At 39.0% G+C, this 26,000-nt stretch overlaps 4 protein-coding genes across 6 annotated transcripts in view; 3 read left to right on the top strand and 1 right to left on the bottom strand.

Moving 5' to 3' along the window:
* Positions 1–6,133: 6,133 nt before the first annotated feature.
* On the top strand, positions 6,134–8,003 carry LOC128376528 (E3 ubiquitin-protein ligase TRIM21-like). 2 transcript variants are annotated; one of them, XM_053336423.1, is made up of 2 exons: positions 6,137–6,363; positions 6,400–8,003. In XM_053336423.1, exons 1-2 carry the CDS (start codon positions 6,137–6,139, stop codon positions 7,778–7,780), a joined length of 1,608 nt encoding a protein of 535 aa, XP_053192398.1. In that variant the 3' UTR covers positions 7,781–8,003. The 2 variants fall into 2 exon arrangements, with proteins under 2 accessions (XP_053192399.1, XP_053192398.1); XM_053336424.1 differs by having other exon boundaries at positions 6,134–8,003.
* A 6,626-nt stretch (positions 8,004–14,629) lies between these two features.
* On the top strand, positions 14,630–16,554 carry LOC128376366 (E3 ubiquitin-protein ligase TRIM39-like). 2 transcript variants are annotated; one of them, XM_053336409.1, is made up of 2 exons: positions 14,633–14,859; positions 14,896–16,554. In XM_053336409.1, the coding sequence occupies exons 1-2, from the start codon at positions 14,633–14,635 to the stop codon at positions 16,277–16,279; spliced, it is 1,611 nt and encodes a 536-aa protein (XP_053192384.1). In that variant the 3' UTR covers positions 16,280–16,554. The 2 variants fall into 2 exon arrangements, with proteins under 2 accessions (XP_053192385.1, XP_053192384.1); XM_053336410.1 differs by having other exon boundaries at positions 14,630–16,554.
* A 1,609-nt stretch (positions 16,555–18,163) lies between these two features.
* LOC128376949 (F-box only protein 48) lies at positions 18,164–22,867 on the bottom strand. The gene is made up of 3 exons (XM_053336811.1): positions 22,814–22,867; positions 20,791–21,157; positions 18,164–18,606 (listed from the first exon to the last, which is right to left on the bottom strand). The coding sequence occupies exons 2-3, from the start codon at positions 21,130–21,132 to the stop codon at positions 18,445–18,447; spliced, it is 504 nt and encodes a 167-aa protein (XP_053192786.1). The 5' UTR covers positions 21,133–21,157; positions 22,814–22,867; the 3' UTR covers positions 18,164–18,444.
* A 1,111-nt stretch (positions 22,868–23,978) lies between these two features.
* The window catches only part of aplf (aprataxin and PNKP like factor), a 32,448-nt gene continuing 30,426 nt past the window's right edge, over positions 23,979–26,000 (top strand). Inside the window, exon 1 of the mRNA XM_053338827.1 lies at positions 23,979–24,085. Coding sequence (XP_053194802.1) covers positions 23,993–24,085 — 93 coding nt within the window. The 5' untranslated portion in view covers positions 23,979–23,992. The remainder of the gene's footprint in view (positions 24,086–26,000) is intronic.

Here is a 26,000-nt window from a genome sequence, read left to right as displayed (position 1 = left end):
AAAACTAATCAATTGTAAATGAAAAGATTCAGTTAATTATGGTAACAAATGTATATTCAGCAGTAATGTACAGTGTGAACTTGTTTCCATCAATAATGATTAATGCAGACATTCTTTTATGATTGATAATATAATTATTTTATTTCATGTATGTTGTAGTTGACCTTAAACTTGTCTCTTTACTGCTTCAGTGTCCCTCCATGATCGATTCATTCAAATCTTCATCTGAAAAATAACTTAAGATGTCAAAAACTTTACTTGGGTCCTTACTTTCCATCACTGCATTCAAATACATTTTACATCAAAATTAAAAGTACTTCACTTTTAGTTTAGTGCTTTCAAACACTGGTTATTTAATAAATACCGTACTTAAACATCCTCGAGACAGAGAGACAGAGAGAGAGAGAGAGAGAGAGAGAGCCAGATAAAACAAACACAGAACTTGCCATACAAAGGTTTAGTGATTGTTGACAGAATATATGTACATTTTTTTTATAGAATTTATATAATAGATGCAATTATATGTCTCCCAAGGGAACATAACAGCAGTGCAGGAAATGCAGTCTAAATCCATGTGAGGTGGATCAAATCAAACTGCATGTGTGACTTGGTGTGGAGCTGTCCATGCTCTTCAGAAGTTTTGATTCCTCTCTCTGGTTTTGTCTGTTGTTTACACTGCTGATCTGTCATTCGTTGTTGACCTTAAAAGTCAGAATGTTGTCTGAAATTAGTTCTACATAACCAGGAGCCACATGTTGGTTACGGGCAAATGTCTGAACGGGTTAATGGGAAAGTATGAGTACCTGTAGCTGCAGGTGTTCAATGAGATCTCTAGTCTTATTTGCTGCTGACTGTCCTCATGTCGCTCAGCTGAAAAGTAAATATTTCAAATGTGGCTGTTATGCATTTCACTAAATGATAATTTATCAGCGTTGAAATGAGATCCACACAACCAAGGTTAGTTAGACCATGTGTGAATAAGATTGTGTATGTAAATTATCATCATTAAAGACAGTGTAAAGTGAATTCAGACATTTTCTTCTAAACACATTAAATAGGTCATAAATGTATTTCTAAAAAAAGTGTAAAAAGTATTTCAACCATTTAGATTTGAATTGTGCAGCTCGGCTTCACAAACTGTGTTTCAAGATTTCTGTGTTCAGGATTTAGTGATTAGCATAAACCCCTCCCTGCTGCTGTAGATATAAATACATTCAGCACACACTACTACTACTACAGTCTACAGTTAGCCAGTTAGCTGAGTTAGCCACCGAGCTAACAGCTGAGCTAGCAGCTGAATTAGCAGCAGAAAGCTCTCAGACGTAGCGTCCATGTTTCTGGTAGAGGTGATGTCTTTGATTGACAGGTGACACTTGGTAGGGGGCGGGGTTTCAGCATTTGGGTGCAGAGAAAGAGGCTGATTTTTACACAATTTGAAGCCTAATTTCATATTATCTAACTCAAAACGGATCTTAACCCAGAGACAAAGAGGAACATAATGTGTAAATTCATGTCACGGAAAGATAGGGCTGTATGGGTGAGTAACTAACAAACAGTGATTTGCTCTTATTAGGCAGGTTGAAAATGTCCGTGACGGTGGATAAATGTTCGTGATTGTGGATAAATGTTCGTGACGGTGGATAAATGTTCGTGATTGTGGGTAAATGTTCGTGACCGTGGATAAATGTTCGTGATTGTGGGTAAATGTTCGTGACAGTGGGTAAATGTCTCCTTTCATTGTCTCCCTCCTCCCACCGTTCACTCTTTTTTTCCCACTTTTTTTAAATCCACAAAATTTCACCTTTCATCTGAATCATCTAGCTCTCTCATACCTGCACGTAGAAATGTGATTCAAACTTTGAAACGGAGGGAAAATACCAAACAGTTTTTACATAACATGTAAACTTTTCAAACTATGAGCAGTCAAACGAGGAGTGGAAATCACTTTTTCTTCAAAGTTAGAGTGGAAGTTTCAGTTAGCTAGAGTGCGAGAAGCAGTAAAAAATAACCATAATTTTTATTTTTAACTCGAGCTCACGGCCAAACCGTAAAATGGAGACATATAATTTTTTGTCAAAATCAAGACATAGGCGTTAGGATTCATAAAATGTGACGGTGACAGGCGGGGTCTGCACAAAATTTAAATGGGAGGGGCCGAGCTTCCCGTTGACCCTAATGTCTTTTTTTTTTCAAAAGAATCTCACTCTGTCTTCGCACTGAGCTTACTCGCTCATTTTAAGGAATATCTGAATAAAATAAACACTGTCAGAATCTGCCGGCTTCTGTGTCTCTCACGATGTTTTCGGTTTTTGGACCGGAGTTACGGTTTTCTCACAGTTTGCAATTGTTCAGGACTTAGTCAGTAGCCAAATTCTGGGGCATTTTGAGAATGTTTTCCAAGCAGATTCTCAAATCGTCGTAGCAACCGTAGGGCCTTAGCTGCCCTTAGCAACCGCAGGGCCTTAGCAACCTGTCGCTGGGCAGAAACTGAGCTACTTTTTTGTGATTGGCTAATTCCTATCTGTCTGTTTTGCCAGTTAACCAAGCTAATTCATTTGAATGGAGATTAATTCATGTTTACTGTGGACTAAATAAATAGTTTTATTGTTTTGTATTGTAGTTATATGATTTGTGGTGTATAAAAAGATTCAATATTTATCAATAGAAGATGAACAAAACATACATAATTGTAATTTCATACAAGTAATTTAAAATGAAAAAAGTATAATAAAATCTACTCTCTTAATGATAAGATTTACTTAATAATTTCATAACAGTGATGTTCCTGTCTGTGTAAAAATGAAGTAGACTTTACTTAATTAGTTGAAATAAATATTCTTTATGCTTGAATATGATTAACAATTACTTAATATTTTCAGGGATATTAAGTTGAGAATAAAGTACATTACACTTGATACTGACTAGTAAGATGTACTTAATACTCGGAGAGCAGAATATGATCAGGGTGACTTTTGAACACTGGAAATAAATCATGTAGGCTACTCATCCCAGCAGCAGCCCCCCCGTGGCGCTCAAAATGTCCCTGGAATTTTCTAGTTGTTACTACACTTCCACCACAGCTCAACAGAGAAACACTAAGAGGGAATTTGATGCTAAAAAGACTGTAAATGTGTCAGATATCACTTGGTATGACTAACTCAGACTACATACAGTATGAACCAGAGGAATTTCTTTACTGTTCATATGGACACCTGACTGCTGCTTTAAGACAGATTTGAAGAACTGTGAACTTTTCCTTTAAGTGACATCTTTCACTAACATGAAGGTAAAAACATGCAGGATTCAGGAGTGAAGCTCAGACTGCTGAAGCTCAATAGAAGCTTCACATCTACTTTTAAATAACTGGATACACTCCTCCATCACTTCTTTCTGTATTTCTTTCTTTCTCCCCCCGATAACAAAGAGATCAGGTTATCTACAGTGGAGGGTGTTACATGGGGCCCAGGCGACTAACTGTTTTTTGGTCATAAATTGATAACAATGTGTGTAATGGTTGTCTTTTCTGTAATGTACCTGAGACTGTCATACATGTGTTCACTGAATGTCACCGTGTGTTACCTCTGCTTGCTCTGTTGAATGTGGTTTGTGTGAAAATGGGGGGGTTGTTTTCTCTGTGGGGCTGTACATACTAGGAGCAGTTTATTCTGTGAGAAACAAAGCTAACAGTGCGTTGATGTTTCATTCAGACACATTAGCGGTGTCTGTGTGGAGAGGGTCTGAGACTTCTGCTTTCTGGGCATCAAGATAGAGGAGGACCTGACCTGGAGCGCTAACACTACAGTGTTGGTTAAGAAGGCACAGCAGAGACTCTACTTCCTGAGGATCCTTAAGAAGAACCACCTCACTCAGGAACTGCGTGTGTCCTTCTAGCACTGCTACATATGGCGCTTTTCCACTATACAGTTCTAGCACTACTCGGCTCGACTTGATTTGGTTTGACACCAGGAACCTTTTCCATTACAAAAAAGTACATACTCAATGTGGGCGGGGTCGCTGGATGGACATGGAGGCGATGGTGTAATTGCTGCTGTGTAGATCCTGTGTTGGAGGGAGGGGGAAGAGGATGATGATGCGGTGATGCTGAGGAAGGACCAGTGTCAAGCTGGGCCGCATAAAGCACCACGACTACCGGTTACAGCTGTCACAATTAAAGGGCCAGTGTCATTTATCATGGAAGAAGTACTGTGATCATTTACTGCGGTAAAAGCACCAATACTGCAGTGTAAAAATACAAGTAAAAGTACTGCATGGAAAATCCTACTACAGTAAAAGTAGTGGAGAACAACAGGGTTGGTAGTCACACTTTTAGTATTAGGGCCAGGCAAAAACAAAAAAAGCCAGACAAGCAAAAAGAAAAAAAAAAGAAATTGATATGATTTTTTTTCATGTGCTGGACTTTTAATTTAAATCTTTTTGCTTGTTTTTTTTTTTCTTGTGCTGGACTTTTTATTTTTTGCCTGGCCCTATTACACCTACTTTCTGAAACTATCAGTACCAACACTTTTTTTAACAACAGCGCCCTCTAGAGACCGAGATCTGATGAATGTGACAACCAACCGCTTTGTTCCCTACTGTGATCCGTTACTGCAGTAAAAGATGTGATTTAAAAATACAAGTAAAAGTACTGCATGGAAAATCCTACTACAGTAAAAGTAATTGTTTTTATCACCATGTGAAAAAACTCAGCTTTCAACACACATTATTACACTTCTCACATGTCTAACTCCTCCTGCCTGTTAGATACAGTTCAGAAGTGAAAGCTAATATACGTTGCAAGATTTGGTTTAGAGGCCCTTCCTCCATGGTATTTTACAATAATCCTGCATGTAAAAACCTCACAGACAGATCTGCAGTAAGAGGAGGAGCAACACTGGGAAAACAGACAGCTTCAATGTAACTCTGCAGAATAATAATATACTTTCAACTGAGTGTAGTTTGAGCTAATTGGATTTACAGCCAAGGAACAAATGCGGTAGCATTTTTATAACTTTTATTTGTCTTCCTAAACTTTTTTTTTGTATGGTGAAGTAAAGTGGAAATGTTTTGTGTTTTTGATATGACTGTTGACCAGAATACATTTGTTTAACTCATGAAACAGAGAAAAAGAAGTTAATAGTGACATGAAAAACCTCAGCAATAAAAAACTGACTGGCACAGTTCAGAGTTTGGCTGGATAAAACTTTTACTTTAAATCTAAAGCAATGTGTGTTTGTTTGTTATTTGATCACTTTGTAAAAACCTCAAATTTTCTGCACACATTATTAAACTGAGCAACACCTTTTCACATGTCTAACTCCTCCCAGCTGTTAGATACAGAACCACCTTCACTCCATGATATCTTATAATAAGCCTGTTCATGACAGGAAGGAGCAACACTGAAAAAAACAGACTGACAGCTTCAACGTCACTCTTCAGAAATGAAACTTAACATTAATCAGAGGACAGCAGAGCTGCAGTCGAGTCTCTCCACTTCTGTCCAAATATAAATGAAACTGAGTTCATCAAGTCTTTCTCAACAACACAGCAGAGTCTCTGCCAAACACTGGTGAGTACAACTGATCATATTTAATGTTTCAACAACCAGCTTTAACACAGGAGACAGGAAGTTCATCTCTTTTCATTTCATACTGACACTTGTGAGATTGTTTACAGTATAACTGCAGCTGCTTTTACAGACTCAGTAAAAAACACTTTAAGTGTTTTTAAGTCTCTGTCAGTTCTCAGGACTTTTGTAAAGTGTAACTGAACCTCTGTGGTTTGGAGTTTAGCTTCACAGCTATTTCCTGATCTTTGACTATTTACTGATCACTTCCTACAGACACATTCTGTTTCCTGTAGCTGCTTCACATTAAAAGCTTTTCACTGGTGAACCAGCAGGACACTTTTATTGTGAAGCAGCAACAGGAAATAAAATGTGTTTTGTCACCAAGTTAGCAAAAGCTTTGTTAGCAGTGAGATTCTTCAATAATAATTCTTCTCTGCAACAAGATATGAACATATTAAAAATGTAAAACCTGCTGATAGCATATTTCACTCACGCACTATACTATTTATCTTTTTAAACAAAACAAATGAAAAAAATGTCTTTCTCTTCTTTCACTCTACATGTGTAGATATGTCTGCTGCCAGCTGTCTGAGATCTGAAGATCAGTTTCTGTGCTCCATCTGTCTGGATGTGTTCACTGATCCAGTCAGCACATCATGTGGACACAACTTCTGCAAAAACTGCATCAATGAACACTGGAACAGTAATGACCAGTACCTGTGTCCACTGTGTAAAAAGATTTTCTACACAAGACCTGAGCTTCTCATCAACACATTGCTCACTGAGGTTGTTTCTCAGTTCAGACAGGAAGCTCAACAGAAAGCCAGCAGCAGCAGCTCAGAGCAACAAGCTGCCAAACCAGGAGAAGTTCCCTGTGACGTCTGTACTGGAACCAAACTGAAGGCCCTGAAGTCCTGTCTGGTGTGTCTGACCTCCTACTGTGAGACTCACCTGGAGCCTCATCTGACAGCTTCTGGTCTGAAAAGACATCAGCTGATGGACCCTGTGGAGAACCTGGAAGACAGGATGTGTATGAAGCACGATAAACCTCTGGAGCTGTTCTGTAAGACCGACCAGACATGTGTCTGCATGCTCTGCCCTGTTTTAGACCACAAGACACATGAGTTTGTTCCTCTGAAAGAAGAATATGAAGGAAAGAAGGCAGAGCTGGGGAAGACAGAGGCTGAAATTCAGGAGATGATCCAGAAGAGACGACTGAAGATTGAAGAGATCAAACACTCAGTTGACCTCAGTAAGGAAGCTGCAGACAGAGAGAAAGCAGAAGGTGTTCAGGTCTTCACCGCTCTGAAGGAGTCTGTTGAGAGAAGCCTGAATGAGCTCATTGAGACGATTGAAGAGAAGCAAAGAACAACAGAGAAACAGGCTGAAGACTTCATCAAAGAGCTGGAACAGGAAATCTCTGAGCTGAAGAAGAGAAGCTCTGAGGTGGAGAAGCTCTTACACTCTGAAGATCACCTCCATCTCCTCCAAAACTTCCCGTCCCTGAAAGCTGCTCCACCCACCAAAGACTGGACAGAGGTCAGCGTCCGTCCACCATCATATGAGAGGACTCTGGTGAGAGCTGTAGCTCAGCTGGAGGAGACGCTCAGTAAACAGATGAAGAAGCTGTTTGATGCTGAGCTGAAGAGGGTCCAGCAGTATGCAGTGGATGTGACTCTTGATCTTGATACAGCACATCCTCATCTCATCCTGTCTGATGATGGGAAACAAGTTTACTGTGGTGATGTGAAGAAGAATCTCCCAGACAACCCAGAGAGATTTTCCAAGAATCCCTGTGTGTTAGGACAGCAGAGTTTGTCTTCAGGCAGATTTTACTTTGAGGTTCAGGTTAAAGAGAAGAGTAAATGGGATTTAGGAGTGGCCAGAGAGTCGATCAACAGGAAAAGGCAAATTGCATTGAGTCCTAAGAATGGTTACTGGACTATATGTTTGAGAAATGGAAATGAGTATGGTGCTCTTGATAACCTTGCAGTCCGTCTCTCTCTGAAGTCTCAGCCTCAGAAGGTGGGGGTGTTTGTGGATTATGAGGAGGGTCTGGTCTCCTTTTATGACGTAGATGCTGCAGCTCTTATCTACTCCTTTACTGGCTGCTCCTTCACTGAGAAACTCTACCCATTCTTCTGTCCCTGTACTAATGATGGTGGTAAAAACTCCGCCCCTCTGATCATCTGTCCTGTCAATCAAACTGTCTGAGTCAATACCAGGATGCTGATTGATTAGAGACCAAAACTGATCAATTCTAAATGAACAGATTCAGTTAATTATGGTAACAAATGTATATTCAGCAGTAATGTACAGTGTGAACTTGTTTCCATCGAGATATGATTAATGCAGACATTCTTTTATGATTTATAATATAATTATTTTATTTCATGTATGTTGTAATCTACCTTAAACTTGTCTATTTACTGCTTCAGTGTCCCTCCATGATTGATTCATTCAAATCTTCATCTGAAAAATAACTTAAGATGTCAAAAACTTTACTTGGGTCCTTAATTTCCAATCACTGCATTCAAATACATTTTACATCAAAATTAAAAGTACTTCACTTTTAGTTTAGTGATTTCAAATAATGGTTATTTAATAAATACCTTACTTAAACATCCTCGAGACAAAGAGAGAGAGAGAGAGAGAGAGAGACAAATAAAACAAACGCAGAACTTGCCATACAAAGGTTTAGGGATTGTTGACAGAATATATGTACATTTTTTTAATAGAAGTTATATAATATATGCAATTACATGTCTCCCAAGGGAACATAACAGCAGTGCAGGAAATGCAGTCTAAATCCATGTGAGGTGGATCAAATCAAACTGCATGTGTGACTTGGTGTGGAGCTGTCCATGCTCTTCTGAAGTTTTGATTCCTCTCTCTGGTTTTGTCTGTTGTTTTCCACTGCTGAGCTGCCATTCGTTGTTGACCTTAAAAGTCAGAATATTGTCTGAAATTAGTTATACATAACCAGGAGGCACATGTTGGTTATGGACAAATGTCTGAAAGGGTTAATGGGAAAGTATGATTACCTGTAGCTGCAGGTGTTTCCAATGATATCTCTAGTCTCATTTGCTGCTGACTGTCCTCATGTCGCTCAGCTGAAAAGTAAATATTTCAAATGTGGCTCTTATGCATTTCACTAAATGATAATTTATCAGCGTTGAAATGAGATCCACACAACCAAGGTTAGTTAGACCATGTGTGAATAAGATTGTGTATGTAAATTATCATCATTAAAGACTGTGTAAAGTGAATTCAGACATTTTCTTCTAAACACATTAAATAGGTCATAAATGTATTTCTGAAAAAGGTTTAAAAAGCATTTCAACCATTTAGATTTGAATTGTGGAGCTAGGATTAGCATAAACCCGCCCCTGCTGCTGTAGAGGTATAAATACATTCAGCACACACTACTACTACTACAGTCTACAGTTAGCCAGTTAGCTGAGTTAGCTGTCGAGCTAGCAGCCGAGTTAGCCACTGAGCTAGCAGCCAAGTTAGCCACCGAGCTAGGAGAAAGCTCTCAGACGTAGCGTCCATGTTTCTGGTGGAGGTGGTGACTTTGATTGACAGGTGACCAGGGTTTCCCACAGAAAATGTGTTAGTTAAGGTGGTGGGGGTGTCTTGTCAAAAGTAGGCTATAAGTCAGCCGCGTGTAAATGGTAAACACCACTAGCCTTAATGGAGTGGACAAAATATTAGGAACACCATTCAATATAATGCACACCACAATCACTCAATAATGAACATTAAGCAGAATTTTCACCTTCTTGTCAAAACATTTTCATAAATGTAGAATTTATAGCAGAGCTGCTGTATTTGATTAAAATAGATTGCACAGGTTAAGTAGTTATATTTAGCTTCAGTAGCGTCACGTTTTTGTTGAATCTGCCTCACTCTCTCTCTCTCTCTCTCTCTCTCTCTCTCTCTTCAGGTCTGCTGAATGAGAAATATCTGAGTGACTTAAAGTTGAAGTTTTGTAACATCAGCTGATAAAACGCGCAGCACCGCAGCATTTTACACATTGCGCCGCTAATATCACCTGTTTAGTTGGAGCTGTTCATACTCTGAGCCGGTTAGCCTGAAAGTTGTTACTATAGTAACGTCACAGTTAGCCTGAAACTTGTTACTATAGTAACGTCACAGTTACCTGTCTGAGAATTAACGTTGTTAATGTTGACATCACATGGCACTGTTTTCATAAGTCTTTCGGGCTCCGCTGCTTTTTCCTGAGCAGGTTCTGCCTCAGATGATGTAGATTTATGTTTTAACCAGCGGTCTGTTTGTTTCCTTAAACTTAATATCACTGTTAGCCGTTAGCGTGTCCGTGTTATGCTAGCGGGAGGTACGGAGAGCTACAGGTGTGTTCAGGGTCCCAGTCAGACAGTCGGACAGAGCGGTTCCCGCCCGCAGCAGACGTTGGTTGGATTTATTTATTTTATTTTATTTATTTATTTATTTATATATATTTTTTGAAGACGTTAGTTAAGGCGGCAGGCGTGTGTTGCTTAGGTGGCCGCCTTAGCTGTAAAGTGCTGTGGGAAACCCTGGGTGACACTTGGTAGGGGGCGGGGTTTCAGCATTTGGGAGCAGAGAAAGAGGCTGATTTTTACACAACTTTGAAGCCTAATTTCATATTACCTAACTCTTTCGCCATGGCGTTAGAGTATTTTCCAACAGTGATTTGCTCTTATTAGGCAGGTTGAAAATGTCTGTGACCGTGGATAAATGTTGGTGACTGTGGATAAATGTTTCTGACCGTGGATAAATGTCCGTGACATTAGATAAATGTTCTTGATTGTGGATAAGTGTTCGTGATTGTGGATAAATGTTTCTGACCGTGGATAAATGTTTGTGACCGTGGATAATTGTTTGTGATCGTGGATAAATGTCCGTGATCGTGGATAAATGTCCGTGATCGTGGATAAATGTTTGTGACCGTGGATAATTGTTTGTGATCGTGGATAAATGTCCGTGATCGTGGATAAATGTTTGTGACTGTGGATAAATGTTTCTGACCGTGGATAAATGTCCGTGACATTAGATAAATGTTCTTGATTGTGGATAAGTGTTCGTGATTGTGGATAAATGTTTCTGACCGTGGATAAATGTTTGTGACCGTGGATAATTGTTTGTGATCGTGGATAAATGTCCGTGATCGTGGATAAATGTCCGTGATCGTGGATAAATGTTTGTGACCGTGGATAATTGTTTGTGATCGTGGATAAATGTCCGTGATCGTGGATAAATGTTTGTGACCGTGGATAAATGTTTGTGATTGTGGATAAATGTCCGTGACCGTGGATAAATGTCCGTGACCGTGGATAAATGTTCGTGATTGTGGATAAACGTCCGTGACCGTGGATAAACGTCCGTGACCGTGGATAAATGTTCGTGATTGTGGATAAATGTTCGTGATTGTGCATAAATGTTCGTGACAGTGGGTAAATGTCTCCTTTCATCGTCTCCCTCCTCCCATCGTTCACTCTTTTTTTTTTCACTTTTTTTAAATCCACAAAATTTCACCTTTTATTGGAGTCATCTAGCTCTCTCATACCTGCAGGTAGAAATGTGATTTAAACTTTAAAACGGAGGGAAAATACTAAACAGTTTTTACATAACATGTAAACTTTTCAAACTATGAGCAGTCAAACGAGGAGTGGAAATCACTTTTTCTTCAAAGTTAGAGTGGAATCGTCAGTTAGCTTGAGTGCGAGAACCAGTAAAAAATAACCTTAATTTTTATTTTTAACTTGAGCTCACGGCCAAACCGTAAAATGGAGACATATAATTTTTTGTCAAAATCAAGACATAGATGTTAGGATTCATAAAATGTGACGGTGACAGGCGGGGTCTGCACAAAATTTAAATGGGGGGTCCGAGCTCCCCGTTGACCCTAATGTCTTTTTTTTCAAAAGAATCTCACTCTGTCTGAGCACTGATCTTACTCGCTAATTTTAAGGAATATCTGAATAAAATAAACTCTGTCAGAATCTGCCGGCTTCTGTGTCTCTCACGGTGTTTTCGGTTTTTGGACAGGAGTTACGGTTTTCTCACAGTTTGCAATTGTTCGGGACCTTGTCAGAAGCCAAATTCTGGGGCATTTTGAGACATTTTTCCAAGCAGATTCTCAAATCGCCGTAGCAACCGTAGGGCTTTAGCTGCCCTTAGCAACCGTAGGGCCTTAGCAACCTGTCGCTGGGCAGAAACTGAGCTACTTTTTTGTGATTGGCTAATTCCTGCCTGTCTGTTTTGCCAGTTAACTGAGCTAATTCATTTGAATGGAGATTAATTCATGTTTACTGTGGACACAATAAATAGTTTTATTGTTTTGTATTGTAGTTATATGATTTGTGGTGTATAAAAAGATTCAACATTTATCAATAGAAGATGAACAAAACATACATAATTGTAATTTCATACAAGTAATTTAAAATTTAAAAAAGTATAATAAAATCTACTCTCTAAATGATAAGATTTACTTAATAATTTCATAACAGTGATGTTCCTGTCTGTGAAAAAATGAAGTAGACTTTACTTAATTAGTTCAAATAAATATTCTTTATGCTTAAATATGATTAACATTTACTTAATATTTTCAGGGATATTAAGTTGAGAATAAAGTACATTACACTTGATACTGACTAGTAAGATGTACTTAATACTCAGAGAGCAGAATATGATCAGGGTGACTTTTGAACACTGGAAATAAATCATGTAGGCTACTCATCCCAGCAGCAGCCCCCCCGTGGCGCTCAAAATGTCCCTGGAATTTTCTAGTTGTTACTATACTTCCACCACAGCTCAACAGAGAAACACTAAGAGGGAATCTGATGCTAAAAAGACTGTTAATGTGTCAGATATCACTTGGTATGACTAACTCAGACTACATACAGTATGAACCAGAGGAATGTCTTTACTGTTCATATGGACACCTGACTGCTGCTTTAAGACAGATTTGAAGAACTGTGAACTTTTCCTTTAAGTGACATCTTTCACTAACATGAAGGTAAAAAACATGCAGCATTCAGGAGTGAAGCTCAGACTGCTGAAGCTCAATAGAAGCTTCACATCTACTTTTAAGTGACTGGATACACTCCTCCATCACTTCTTTCTGTCTTTCTTTCTTTCTTTCTCCCCCCCCCGATAACAAAGAGATCAGGTTATCTACAGTGGGGCCCAGGCGACTAACTGTTTTTTGTCATAAAGTGATAACAATGTGTGTAATGGTTGTCCTTTCTGTAATGTACCTGAGACTTTACGTACGGTGGTGGTTTGCCAAGTGACTAATCCAATTTAACTACTCAGGTTTTCAAATTTATGAAGGATTCATTAACCCTTTGGCGAGCTACTTTGAAAGGGGCTGCAAGCTACCAGTAGCTTGCGAGCAACATGTTGGAGACCCCTGATTTATACAGTTTAAACATGTAGCCAACAAATCTTTTGCAGCAACTTTACCACTCTGCCACTATTATGGCAGATGAGGAAGAAAAATACAGGGAGGCACAGGTCAGTAGACTTGCCAAAAAGAAGAAGGTCCATGTCCCCCAGAAGTTTTTGATGAAATATCAAGAACATTGGCCATGCTTCAAAGTCCCATATCATGCATTTTGCACAGTGTGCAATGCTGAAGTGGACATAAGCCAACAGGGAGCTGCAGGTAATATATAAATTAACCCTGGTGATGTGTGCATATGTGCTGTAAGCCAATTTAATTATTACATTCTTAACACCTATTGCAATATACAAAATAAATTATTACCATTTAATTAAATGCATTTTTTTTTTTAATTCATTAAATAAGTGTTAAAATAATGCAATGCAGTTAACTTGTGGCTGTCAGCACAGCTAAGGCACTTTGTGCAAAGCAATGGAGTTGCAAAAGTCTGCGAAAAAAGCTGCATGGCACAAATGGTACTCTTTTATATTTTGCCAAGGTTGGCATGTCAGCCCTTGCTTCATGGTATTTTACAATAATCCTGTATATAAAAACCTCACAGACAGATCTGCAGTAAGAGGAGGAGCAACACTGGGAGAACTAGACAGACAGCTTCAACGTCACTCTGCAGAAATGAAACTGAAAGTTAATCAGAGGACAGCAGAGCTGCAGTCGAGTCTCTCCACTTCTGTCCAAATATAAATGAAACTGAGTTCATCAAGTCTTTCTCAACAACACAGCAGAGTCTCTGCCAAACACTGGTGAGTACAACTGATCATATTTAATGTTTCAACAACCAGCTTTAACACAGGAGACAGGAAGTTCATCTCTTTTCATTTCATACTGACACTTGTGAGATTGTTTACAGTATAACTGCAGCTGCTTTTACAGACTCAGTAAAAAACACTTTAAGTGTTTTTAAGTCTCTGTCAGTTCTCAGGACTTTTGTAAAGTGGAACTGAACCTCTGTGGTTTGGAGTTTAGCTTCGCTGCTATTTCCTGATCTTTGACTATTTACTGATCACTTCCTACAGACACATTCTGTTTCCTGTAGCTGTTTCACATTAAAAGCTTTTCACTGGTGAACCAGCAGGACGCTTTTATTGTGAAGCAGCTACAGGAAATAAAATGTGTTTTGTCACCAAGTTAGCTAAAGCTTTGTTAGCAGTGAGATTCTTCAATAATAATTCTTCTCTACAACAAGATATGAACATATTCTGTGATATTTTATCAGTGGATCAGATTGTATTGAGTAATAGTAAAAGCACAAACAGCCACAATGAGCTGTTAGATAAAGAGCTGCAGATGAGTCTCTGACTGTAGTTTGTACAAACCAGCACACGTCCAACATTAAAGGAGAACAAAGACTTTAACCTGACTGTGAAATACTGGAGAAAATCTGTTAATACGTTCCAGGTCTGATTAAAAAGTTACGATTACTCATTGCGCTATTTGATGAAAGTGTCTCTTGCCCCAATGAAACATGCCATGTTTCATTCTGAATTATTTTACCTAGTATCACACATAATAATGGAACAGTAAGCGCACATCTTTAATTTTTAATCAAATACAATGAAAATATCTTTCACTTCTTTCACTCTACATGTGTAGATATGTCTGCTGCCAGCTGTCTGCTATCTGAAGATCAGTTTCTGTGCTCCATCTGTCTGGATGTGTTCACTGATCCAGTCACCACACCATGTGGACACAACTTCTGCAAAAACTGCATCAATGAACACTGGAACAGTAATGACCAGTACCTGTGTCCACTGTGTAAAAAGGTTTTCAACACAAGACCTGAACTTCACATCAACACTTTCATCTCTGAGATGGTTTCTCAGTTCAGACAGGAAGCTCAACAGAAAGCCAGCAGCAGCAGCTCAGAGCAACAAGCTGCCAAACCAGGAGAAGTTCCCTGTGACGTCTGTACTGGAACCAAACTGAAGGCCCTGAAGTCCTGTCTGGTGTGTCTGACCTCTTACTGTGAGACTCACCTGGAGACTCACCTGACAAAGTCAGGCCTGAAAAGACATCAGCTGATCGACCCTGTGGAGAACCTGGAAGACAGGATGTGTATGAAGCACGATAAACCTCTGGAGCTGTTCTGTAAGACTGACCAGACATGTGTCTGCATGCTCTGCTCTGTTTTAGACCACAAGACACATGAGTTTGTCCCTCTGAAAGAAGAATATGAAGGAAAGAAGGCAGAGCTGGGGAAAACAGAGGCTGAAATTCAGGAGATGATCCAGAAGAGACGACTGAAGATTGAAGAGATCAAACACTCAGTTGACCTCAGTAAGAAAGCTGCAGACAGAGAGAAAGCAGAAGGTGTTCAGGTCTTCACCGCTCTGAAGGAGTCTATTGAGAGAAGCCTGAATGAGCTCATTGAGACGATTGAAGAGAAGCAAAGAACAACAGAGAAACAGGCTGAAGACTTCATCAAAGAGCTGGAACAGGAAATCTCTGAGCTGAAGAAGAGAAGCTCTGAGGTGGAGAAGCTCTCACACTCTGAAGACCACCTCCACGTCCTCCAAAACTTCCCGTCCCTGAAAGCTGCTCCACCCACCAAAGACTGGACAGAGGTCAACGTCCATCCACCATCATATGAGGGGACTGTGGTGAAAGCTGTGGCTCAGCTGGAGGAGACGCTCAGTAAACAGATGAAGAAGCTGCTTGCTGAGTTCGAGCTGAAGAAGGTCCAGCAGTATGCAGTGGATGTGACTCTTGATCCTGATACAGCACATCCTAAACTCATCCTGTCTGGTGATGGGAAACAAGTTTACTGTGGTGATGAGAAGAAGAATCTCCCAAACAACCCAGAGAGATTTTCTTATTGTGTTTTTGTGTTAGGAAAGCAGAGTTTGTCTTCCGGCAGATTTTACTTTGAGGTTCAAGTTAAAGAGAAGACTAAATGGAATTTAGGAGTGGCCAGAGAGTCGATCAACAGGAAGGGAGACATCACACTGAGACCTCAGGATGGTTACTGGACTATATGGTTGAGAAATGGAAATGAGTACAGTGCTCGTACTAATACTCCAGTCCGTCTCTCTCTGAAGTCTCGTCCTCAGAAGGTGGGGGTGTTTGTGGATTATGAGGAGGGTCTGGTCTCCTTTTATGACGTAGATGCTGCAGCTCTTATCTACTCCTTTACTGGCTGCTCCTTCACTGAGAAACTCTACCCATACTTCTGTCCCTGTGTTAATGATGGTGGTAAAAACTCTGCCCCTCTGATCATCTGTCCTGTCAATCAAACTGTCTGAGTCAATACCAGGATGCTGATTGATTAGAGACCAAAACTGATCAATTCTAAATGAACAGATTCAGTTAATTATGGTAACAAATGTATATTCAGCAGTAATGTACAGTGTGAACTTGTTTCCATCAATAATGATTAATGCAGACATTCTTTTATGATTTATAATATAATTATTTCATGTATGTTGGAATTTACCTTAAACTTGTCTCTTTACTGCTTCAGTGTCCCTCCATGATTGATTCATTAACCTCTTCACTGGTGATGGATCCATCATGACAAACACACGAGAGGAACAACTGAAATCTAAAATCTAGTGTTCATCTCAAAGTTTGCAAAGATACCAAATATGTCAGACTGTATTTTGTTTAATGTAATGATGCAACAATAAAAGTCCTGGGCCATATTATATACAGTTAGCTAGTTTACACTACTTTATATACAGTTAGCTAGTTTACACTACTTTATATACAGTCAGCTAGTTTATACTACTTTATATACAGTTAGCTAGTTTACACTACTTTATATACAGTCAGCTAGTTTATACTACTTTATATACAGTTAGCTAGTTTATACTACTTTATATACAGTTAGCTAGTTTACACTACTTTATATACAGTTAGCTAGTTTATACTACTTTATATACAGTTAGCTAGTTTATACTACTTTATATACAGTTAGCTAGTTTAGTCCAGTGGTTCCCAACCTAGGGGTGGGGCCCCTCCAAAGGGTCAGCAGATAAATGTGAGGGCTGCTGAGATGATTAATGGGAAAGAAGAAAAAACAAAGTTCTGATACACAAATGTGTTTTCAGTTTTTGGACTTTTTCTCTAATCTTTGATTTTTGCTGAAATATTGGATCATTTGAACATTTATTGAAATGAAAGCATGTGAGAAGTTTAGAGGGAAAAATCAGTATTTGGTGGAGCTGTTAACAACTCATAGACATCTGAAATGTGAGCCGACTACACACTGCTGACTGGTTTCATCTTTAACAATGTGTTGTATTTTAAAAGCTTGTTATATTATCCATTGTGTCAAATCTGCATCTGAAAAGTAACTAAAGCTGTTAAATAAATGTAGTGGAGTAGAAAGTACAATATTTCCCTCTGAGATGTAGAAAGTAGCATCACATGGAGGTACTACAGTAAAGTACTAGTACCTCTAATTGTAATACAATAAAGTACAAGTACTGCAATCTGAACTTCAGTAAAGTACAAGTACCTCAAACATGCAGTACTTTAGTAAATATAGTTGGTTACTTTCCATCACTGCATTCAAATACATTCAATTCGAAAAATGACACCAGTGTGCTTCATTTCCCACTTGAAGCACTTTTAGTTTAAATGTATTAAGATACTTTCAGACAGTTTAAAGACTTTGCTTAATGATCCTCAACAAAGATTATATATATATGAACAAGTTGAATTATCTTAATACAATTCTTAATTAAACAATCTGAATCTATTAATTTGCCTTTTGTCATTTTAAAAGTTTAACTGTTGAACACTAGATGGCAGTGTTTGTGCATTCAAGGTTTCAAGTTTGCTTTTACTGATTAACCTGCTCATTATTTTTTCATGATGGACAACTCATCTTCTGTCATATATTAACGAATAAAAACTCTTAATGATTTACTAAAACATAATCTAGTGATGTGTCATGTGTCTTTGTGTCCGACCAACAGTCCAAATACTGAATAACATAAATGTGTATTTCAAACCCTTTAAGTAGCTTTGCTGTAATATGACTGTATTGTTAGTTTGTGAAGCTGGATGTTATGTAGGTGGGTGGACACAATAATAGAAACAATATAATGCAGTTTAACACCCTGCCTCACTAAATATGGTCTAAAACACATCAAGTTAATAAACTTTCTCTGACTCCAAACTTCTCAAAAATGTGATTTATTGCATCTCAGCCATATTTACATCACAGCTCTGTCTTTGATTTCTTTCACTATTTGAAATGACTAAATTCAGCCAGTAATGATTCTGTTTGCTTCATTTCACCATTATCCACCATTATTTTCTTTAAAAAGATTAAAAAATATGTACAATTATTTGTGTTTATTACCGTTAAACACACACAGGAGTATAAAATATATATACATTAGAGTTAAAAATGAGACAGTGAGAAGTGCTCGAGGTGCTTTAAATTAAATCCGGCGGGTCATCTGTCGAGCTCGGCCTGCAGGATCTCGCCCCAGGTCTCTGCGTCCAGCGGCACCATCTTCCTTCCCATCAGCTCCTCCGCTGAGCTCACGTGGCTGTATCGTCCTCGCAGCCAGTCTCTCTTCAGACAGCTGCGACTGTAGTTCCTCACTAACGTCACCTGCAGAGAGGAGAGACGACTGAAAGCTCAACCACATATTCCTCATGTCTTAGTAGAAATACAGTCAGTCAGCATTTTATTAGGAACACCTGTGTAGTCTAATACAACCATAAACTGTCAGAAAGCAACAGTCAGGAGAAAAAATGAACATGAAGTGTGTTTATCTGTCTGTAATCATTCCTCCTGTTCATACTGACCATTAGAAGATCCCTTACAGAGCATCCAGAAAGTATTCACACCCCTTCACTTCCCCCACATTTTGCTAATTTATTAAAAATAAAAAACAGAGATATCTCATCTACATAAGTATTCACTCCCTTTGCTGTGACACTCAAAATTGAGCTCAGGCACTCCCTGTTTCCACTGATCATCCTTGAGATGTTTCTACTACTTGACTGGAGTCCAGCTGTAGTAAATTCAATTGATTGGACATGATTTGGAAAGGCACACACTCGTCTATATAAAGGTCCTACCAAGACATGAAGTCAAAGGAATTGTCTGTAGACCTCTGAGACAGGACTGTATCGAGGTACAGATCTGGGGAAGGGCACAAAACAATGTCTGCAGCATTGAAGGTCCTGAAGAGCACAGTGGTCTCCATCGTTTGTAAATGGAAGAAGTTTGGAACCACCAGGACTCTAGGACTTCTAGAGCCAGCCGCCAAACTGAGCCATCGGAGAAGAAGGGCATTGGTCAAGGAGGAGACCAAGAACCTGATGGTCACTCTGACAGAGCTCCAGCGTTCCTCTGTGGAGATGGGAGAACCTTCCAGAAGAACAACCATCTCTGCTGCTCTCTACCAATCAGGCCTTTATGGTAGAGCGGCCAGACAGAAGCCTCTACTCAGTAAAAGGCTCATGACAGACTGCTTGGAGTTTGCCAGAAGGCACTTAAAGGACTCTCAGACCATGAGAACAAGACTCTCTGGTCTGATGAAACCAAGATTGAACTCTTTGTCCTGAATGCCAAGCGTCACGTCTGGAGGAAACCAGGCAGTTCTCATCAGCTAGCTAACAGCATCTCTACGGTGAAGCATGGTGGTGGAGCCCTAACCCTAGGGTCAAGCATGGAGCATTATACTGAGGGGCAGGAACTGGGAGACTAGTCCGGATCGAGGGAAAGATGAACAGAGCAAAGTACAGAGAGATCCTTGATGAAAACCTGCACCAGAGCGCTCAGGACCTCAGACTGGGGCAAAGGTTTACGACCCTAAGCACACAGCCAAGACAACGAAGGAGTGGCTTCAGGACAAGTCTGTGAATGTCCTTAAGTGGTTAGACCTGAAAACGCTCCTCATCTAACCTGACAGAGCTTGAGAGGATCTGCAGAGAAGAATGAGAGAAATCCCCCAAATACAGGAGAGCCAGGCTTGTAGCTTCATACTAAGAAGACTTGAGGCTGTAATCGCTGCCAAGGAGCCTCAACTAAGTGCTGAGTAAAGGGAGAGAATATTTATGTACATGAGATATTTAAGGTTTTTATTTTTAATAAATTTACAAAATATTCTAAAAACTTCTTGGCTTTGTCATTATGGGATATTGTGTTTCAATTGATGAGAAAAAAAAAGAATTTAATCAATTTTGGAATAAAGCTGTAACTGCTGTAAGGCTGCTCTTTCTTTCCTCATTATCATCTTACTCTTCCTTTTTTCTTTTTTTTTTCTTTCTTCATTTTCGTCATTTTACGCGTTGTTTTTCTTTCTTTCCTCATTGTTCTTTTTTGTCTTTCTTTCCTTGTTGTTCTAATCCTTCTTTCTTTCTTTCCTAATTTTCATCATCTTTCTTTCTTTTTTCTTCTTCTTCTTCCTCCTTTTCCCTTTCTTTCCTCATCTTTCTCCTCCTTCTTCTTATGTCTTTCTTTCTTTTCTCCTCTCTCAGATGTTGCTTTCTTTCTTTCTTTTTTCTTTCTTAATTTTCGTCCTTTTACGCCTTGTTTTTCTTTCTTTCCTTCTTTCATTCATTCTTTCTCTTTCTTTCCTCATTGTTCTAATTCTTCTTTCTTTCTTTCTTTCTTTCTTTCCTAATTTTCATCATCTTTCTTTCTTTTTTCGTCCTCCTTCTTTCCTCATCTTTCTCCTCCTTCTTCTTATGTCTTTCTTTGTTTCCTCCTCCTCTCAGAGGTTCCTGCTTTCTTTCTTTCTTCCTTTCTTTCTTTCTTTCTTTCTTTCTTTCATCGGTCTCTCACCTTCCAGGACAGGCCGTCTCTCCTGTCTCTGTCCACCTCTCTCTGACAGACGGCTCGGACCAGCAGACACTGGCTCCTCCACAGCTGCTCGCTCTCCTCGATGATGTCGTGCCACAGCTTGCAGGTCCGCGAGGCGCTGCACAGACTCTCAGCGTCCAGCTCCCCGAAGATCTTCACGCTCATCTCCTCCGGAAGAGCTTCAGCAAAGTTGTGGGGGTTGGCTTCATCATCATAATCATCATCATCATCATCTTCATCATCATGGTGGTGGGCAGAGATCAGGAAGGGTTTTCCTTTACAGAGAACAAACACAGGCATCGTCCTCGCAGAGTCATGCTGCATAATAATACTGACGGTTTGGATCAGCCTGGAAACACAGAGAGAGAGAAAGTCAATTAAATATCATATTATAGGAAGTTATATCTGTATATTTATGTTATATCTCAGGGTTTCTGCACATTGCACATTGATTTTTATCTGTATGAGGGTCAGTGAGAAATAAGGGTTGGCAAGATGAGCAATTAAAAAGCATCAGGTTTGTTAAAATGTACATTTAGTATTTTTTTGGTGGTTGAATGCTCCTGAAAATGTCAAATGGTCTAACCACAAAAGAATGATAAATATCAATTTTATCCACCTACAGTGTGTTTAAGTGGACTTATACTAATAATGTAAATGTTTCCTGATCTCCATGATTCTCCAGATGAAATGTAATATTTAGAACAATAGTATTCCATTAGCTTTATTTAATATAAAAGTTATAATGTAAGATCATGCCAAACTAGTTGATATGGTGTTAGGTAGGAAGGAAGGAAGGAAGGAAGGAAGGAAGGAAGGTGTTTTATTGACTATTTAATGTTTTTAAGCAAGTTGAATTATTTGGTACAAAGTTTTTATGGTTACACCACTTAGACATTTTTACCATAATCCCCTAATATATTCTCTCTAAATGGATTAAAAGCAGAAATTTGATGCTGAGTCCACAAAAAAAGAATGTGTGCAAATTGGTAATTTATTTATACACAATGATCCAGTTCACTGTATACAGCATTTTATTTATTCCATCCTATATTTGTCTTATCTATTACTGATTCTAACCATTTAAGGTTTATAGGTTGCTTATGGAGGCTAAATGACTTAAGTGTTTTATTATATTACTGATTATATTTTTATTATTGAGTAACAAAGTACAGTTTGTCACCTTTTCAGTGGCTCAGTTTCCATTAACCACAAAGTTCAAGTATGTAACACTGACACCAAGCGGTTAGAAATGGTACTGCAGCCCACAAAATGACAACATAAACATTACGTGTGGGTTGCAACTTAGCTTTTCAAATGCGAATATTCTGGCTGGACTACTACTGTCAGTGATATCAGTGTTTGAAATTGCATGATTACTTAATGTCTGGTGACATATCAGGGCCATTTTATGATTACTCGGAATACATTTCTCACATACGGCTAATTAAGCGTATAAATCTACCTATATTATGTTTGCTATCAGTGGGTTTCACGGTTGGTTAAATCCTCCATGTATTAATCGGGTTGTATTACATTATATTATCTGTATAATTTTAATAGAAATTGGATGTTTTGATTTCGGAACAGAAGTCACGTTTTCGCTGCACGGGACTGAGTCCTCTCCACGTCCGGTGTTACGGCTAAACTGGTGCCGTGTTATCTGGTGACTTCCTCGTAGAAGTCCTCCATAAAAGCCTTATATTATATGTTAATCCTTTATAAATACATCTAATTTATGTTGTGTAAGTTAAATCATGTTCATAAGATTCATTCACCTCTCGTAAACGTGTATTATAATACGCGACAGTCATCAGATAACACGGTCACCATTTAAACCGAGACACCACCCCAGCTCGCAGCAGCACGGGTATCTATTGGCTAAAATCGACTTTAAAAACCATCCAAACATCATTTATTTTACATGATAGCGATGATAGTAGAGTCTACCAGATTATCCCAGCAGAAGAAGATCATTTGTGGTGTAAATTAAGGTGTGTTTTACCTGTTTTTTCGGTGCCGTCGCCCCGCTGTGTCTCTCAGCTGAGTTTAAATGTCTCGAACGGCTGTTTACACACAGACATGACGTCACCGTGTTTTTTTAAACGATGAGTGCGCATGCGTACAACGGTATCGCCGTAACCAAGAACTAAATGCTTAAACGAAAATATTAGAAATCATGTATCAGTTGCAACATTACCCAGGAAGATTGTTTTAATTGTCTATTTATGGAGAAATTAACTGGTGGATAATTGGAGACAAGTTGTTTTCTTAATAATAAAGTTTCCTTTAAAATCTGACGTCGTAAATATCCAGTAAAAAGACATTAGAGAGATTTAAAATAGATATTGAATACTCTTGTGACCTCTGTGGCGTAGAAGAAGAAACAATATGTAATTTATTTTTTCACTGGGTATAGAGTGCAATTTTAAGGGATATTTTTGGGATTTTCTGTATATGATTTTTTTTTTTAAATGGCATAAAGAATGAAAAACAAATATCTGTGAAACCCCTCGGCGGCCCGGATCTGCCCCATAGGCCTCACGTTTGACACCCCTGCCTTTAAACTCTTATACTGAAGCGACAATGTTGCCTGAAGAGGAAGTCCCGCCTCCAGGAAGTGAAGCAGTCAAACATGTCTCTGCTGCTTGTAGGAGAGGACTGAGGTTTGTTTATGCTTCAAGCTCCAGAGGAAAGAAACAACTGTGACTCCTGAGAAGCTCAATAATCATCTGGTTTCTCTCCGCAGCAGGTATGAAGCTTTACTTTCTCTTTCTCTGACACTAAAACTCATTCCAATAACTTCCAGAAGCTTCAGTTTACTTACTTCATTGCTTCATTGCAATTTGAGGTACTTGTACTTTACTGCAGTACAGTTTGAGATACTTGTACTTAATTGTAGTGCAGTTTGAGGTACTTTTACTTTACTGCAGTACAGTTTGAGGTGTACTGAATAATCACCTGGTTTCTCTCCGCAGCAGGTATGAAGCTTTAGTTTCTCTTTCTCTGACACAAAAAACTCATTCTAATAACTTACAGAAGCTTCAGTCTACTTACTTACTTCATTGTTTAGGTGTATATATTCCCTGCAGTGAAAAGTGAAAACGTATATATACATGCATAATGTTTCCTCGTGGCTTCCGTGCAGCTTCCGTGCAGCAGGTGTTGCACCGGAGTGACGCTCATGTCCCGGTTCAGCCTCCTGCCGGTGGACGGCGGGGATCCGATCCCTCTGCAGCCGGGAGAGACGGTGGTGGGCCGGGGTCCTTTACTCAGAGTGAGTCCTTCTTCTGCTCCATGCTCCATGCTCCATGCTACTGTCTACAGCTCTGTTAGTAATACTTTACTGTGGTACAGTTTGAGGTACTAGTACTTTACTGTGGTACACTTTGAGGTACTTGTACTTTACTCTAACAGTTTGAGGTACTTGTACTTTATTCTAGTACAGTTTGAGGTACTTGTACTTTATTGTGGTGCAGTTTGAGGTACTTTTACTTTACTGCAGTATGGTTTCATGTACTTGTACTAATTGTAGTGCAGTTTCAGGTACTTGTACTTTACTCTAGTACAGTTTGAGGTACTTGTACTTTATTGTGGTGCAGTTTGAGGTACTTGTACTTTACTGCAGTACAGTTTGAGGTACTTGTACTTTGTGGTGCAGTTTGAGGTACTTGTACTTTACTGTAGTACAGTTTGAGATACTCGTACTTTAATGTAGTACCGTTTGAGGTACTTGTACATTACTCTAGTACGGTTTAAAGTACTTGTACTTTATTCTAGTAACAGTTTTAAGTATACTATTGTTCACCCATTGCTAAAGAAACCTAGTTTAGACTCCCTGTCTCCAAGTAGCCAATCCTCAAACTGTCTATTCTTATCTGAGTTTCTGTAGAAAGTAATTTCATCCCAACCGATATCTTTATGAATATCAATAGCTTTCTTTTCTGTTTCCTGTCTGGTTTTAGAGCACTTCATAACTCAAAGACAGACGACTTACAAAAAGCAGTGTGTAGTCGACTCACCTTTCAGATGTCTATGAGTTGTTAACAGCTTTAAACATATTATACATGTTGGAAAATAGTTGCAGAAAACATGTGAAAAGGCTGATAACTATGCAGCACTGAACTGTGGAGATAGAGTCTTAAACTGTTTCTCACCCTCTCATTTTTCCTGATTTTTGTGAGCCTGCAAAAAACAGCTTCTCTGTGACATAGTGGCATTACCTTGGTCCTTCCCCTACTATGTAAGACAGAGTCCGCTCTCCTCAGTGGTTAACCTGCCTAGTGGCCAGTTATTGTTACTACATCTAACACTACTACTATTACAGTCTACAGTTAGCCGCCGAGCTAGCCACCGTGTTAGCTGCTGTGTTAGCCGCCGAGCTAGCTGCAGAAAACTCTCAGATCCATGTTTCTGGTAGAGGTGGTGACTTTGATTGACAGGTGACACTTGGTAGAGGGCGGGGCTTCAGCGAACTCGGCGGGAACGCCCACAGCGTTTGGGAGCAGAGACAGAGGCTGGTTTTTACATAACTTTGAAGCCTAATTTCATATATTTGGCGATTTTTTTTAATCATTCAAATTTGGCAGGATGGTGAACAACACACTTTTCTGTGGTATGTCAAACTCAGAAAACATTTATTACACGGACTTTAAGTATAATTTTTTTTTTTCAAATTTAATGTGTTTGAATGCAGTGATGGAAAGTAACTCAAGTAGCTCAAATACTATACTTCAATACTAGGGCTGCACAATATGGACAAATTATGATATCTCCATATTGAAAGGCAAGGCAGCTTTATTTGTATAGCGCATTTCATACACAATGGCAACTCAATGTGCTTTACATAAAACAAACATTTAACAGTAAGAATTGGAAGCAACACACACACTAATAATAAAAAAAGCCAAATATCTCTATCAATACAATATACGATATGACTGATTTCACATTTGTTTAAAATTTAAAGTGTAGCAACAGTGAAAATGAAGTATTCTTAAACAAAACAGTATAATAACATGTTGCACTCATTATAAAGTTACGGTATGGCTATTTGAGAAACACTTGGGGGAATGTACATTTACAAGTCAAATGCATTGTTCTGGTGCACTGAGAGCAAAATTAAGAGGTTATATCTATATAAAAAATAAAAAAAAAGTTGGATCCATCACCAGTGAAGAGGTTAATGAATC

This window comes from Scomber japonicus, chromosome 2 (genome assembly GCF_027409825.1).
Source record: "Scomber japonicus isolate fScoJap1 chromosome 2, fScoJap1.pri, whole genome shotgun sequence".
NCBI classification, from domain to species: domain Eukaryota; kingdom Metazoa; phylum Chordata; class Actinopteri; order Scombriformes; family Scombridae; genus Scomber; species Scomber japonicus.
Note: the sequence above shows the minus strand (reverse complement) of the source record. Positions and strands in the feature narration are given on the sequence as shown.

Coding starts and splice junctions, on each gene's coding strand:
- LOC128376528 (XM_053336424.1), top strand. CDS start 6,137: ATGTCTGCTGCCAGCTGTCTGAGATCTGAAGATCAGTTTCTGTGCTCC.
- LOC128376366 (XM_053336410.1), top strand. CDS start 14,633: ATGTCTGCTGCCAGCTGTCTGCTATCTGAAGATCAGTTTCTGTGCTCC.
- LOC128376949 (XM_053336811.1), bottom strand. CDS start 21,132: ATGCAGCATGACTCTGCGAGGACGATGCCTGTGTTTGTTCTCTGTAAA. Junction 18,607..20,790: donor GAGACGGCCTGTCCTGGAAG/GTGAGAGACCGA, acceptor TCCTCTCTGCAG/GTGACGTTAGTGAGGAACTA.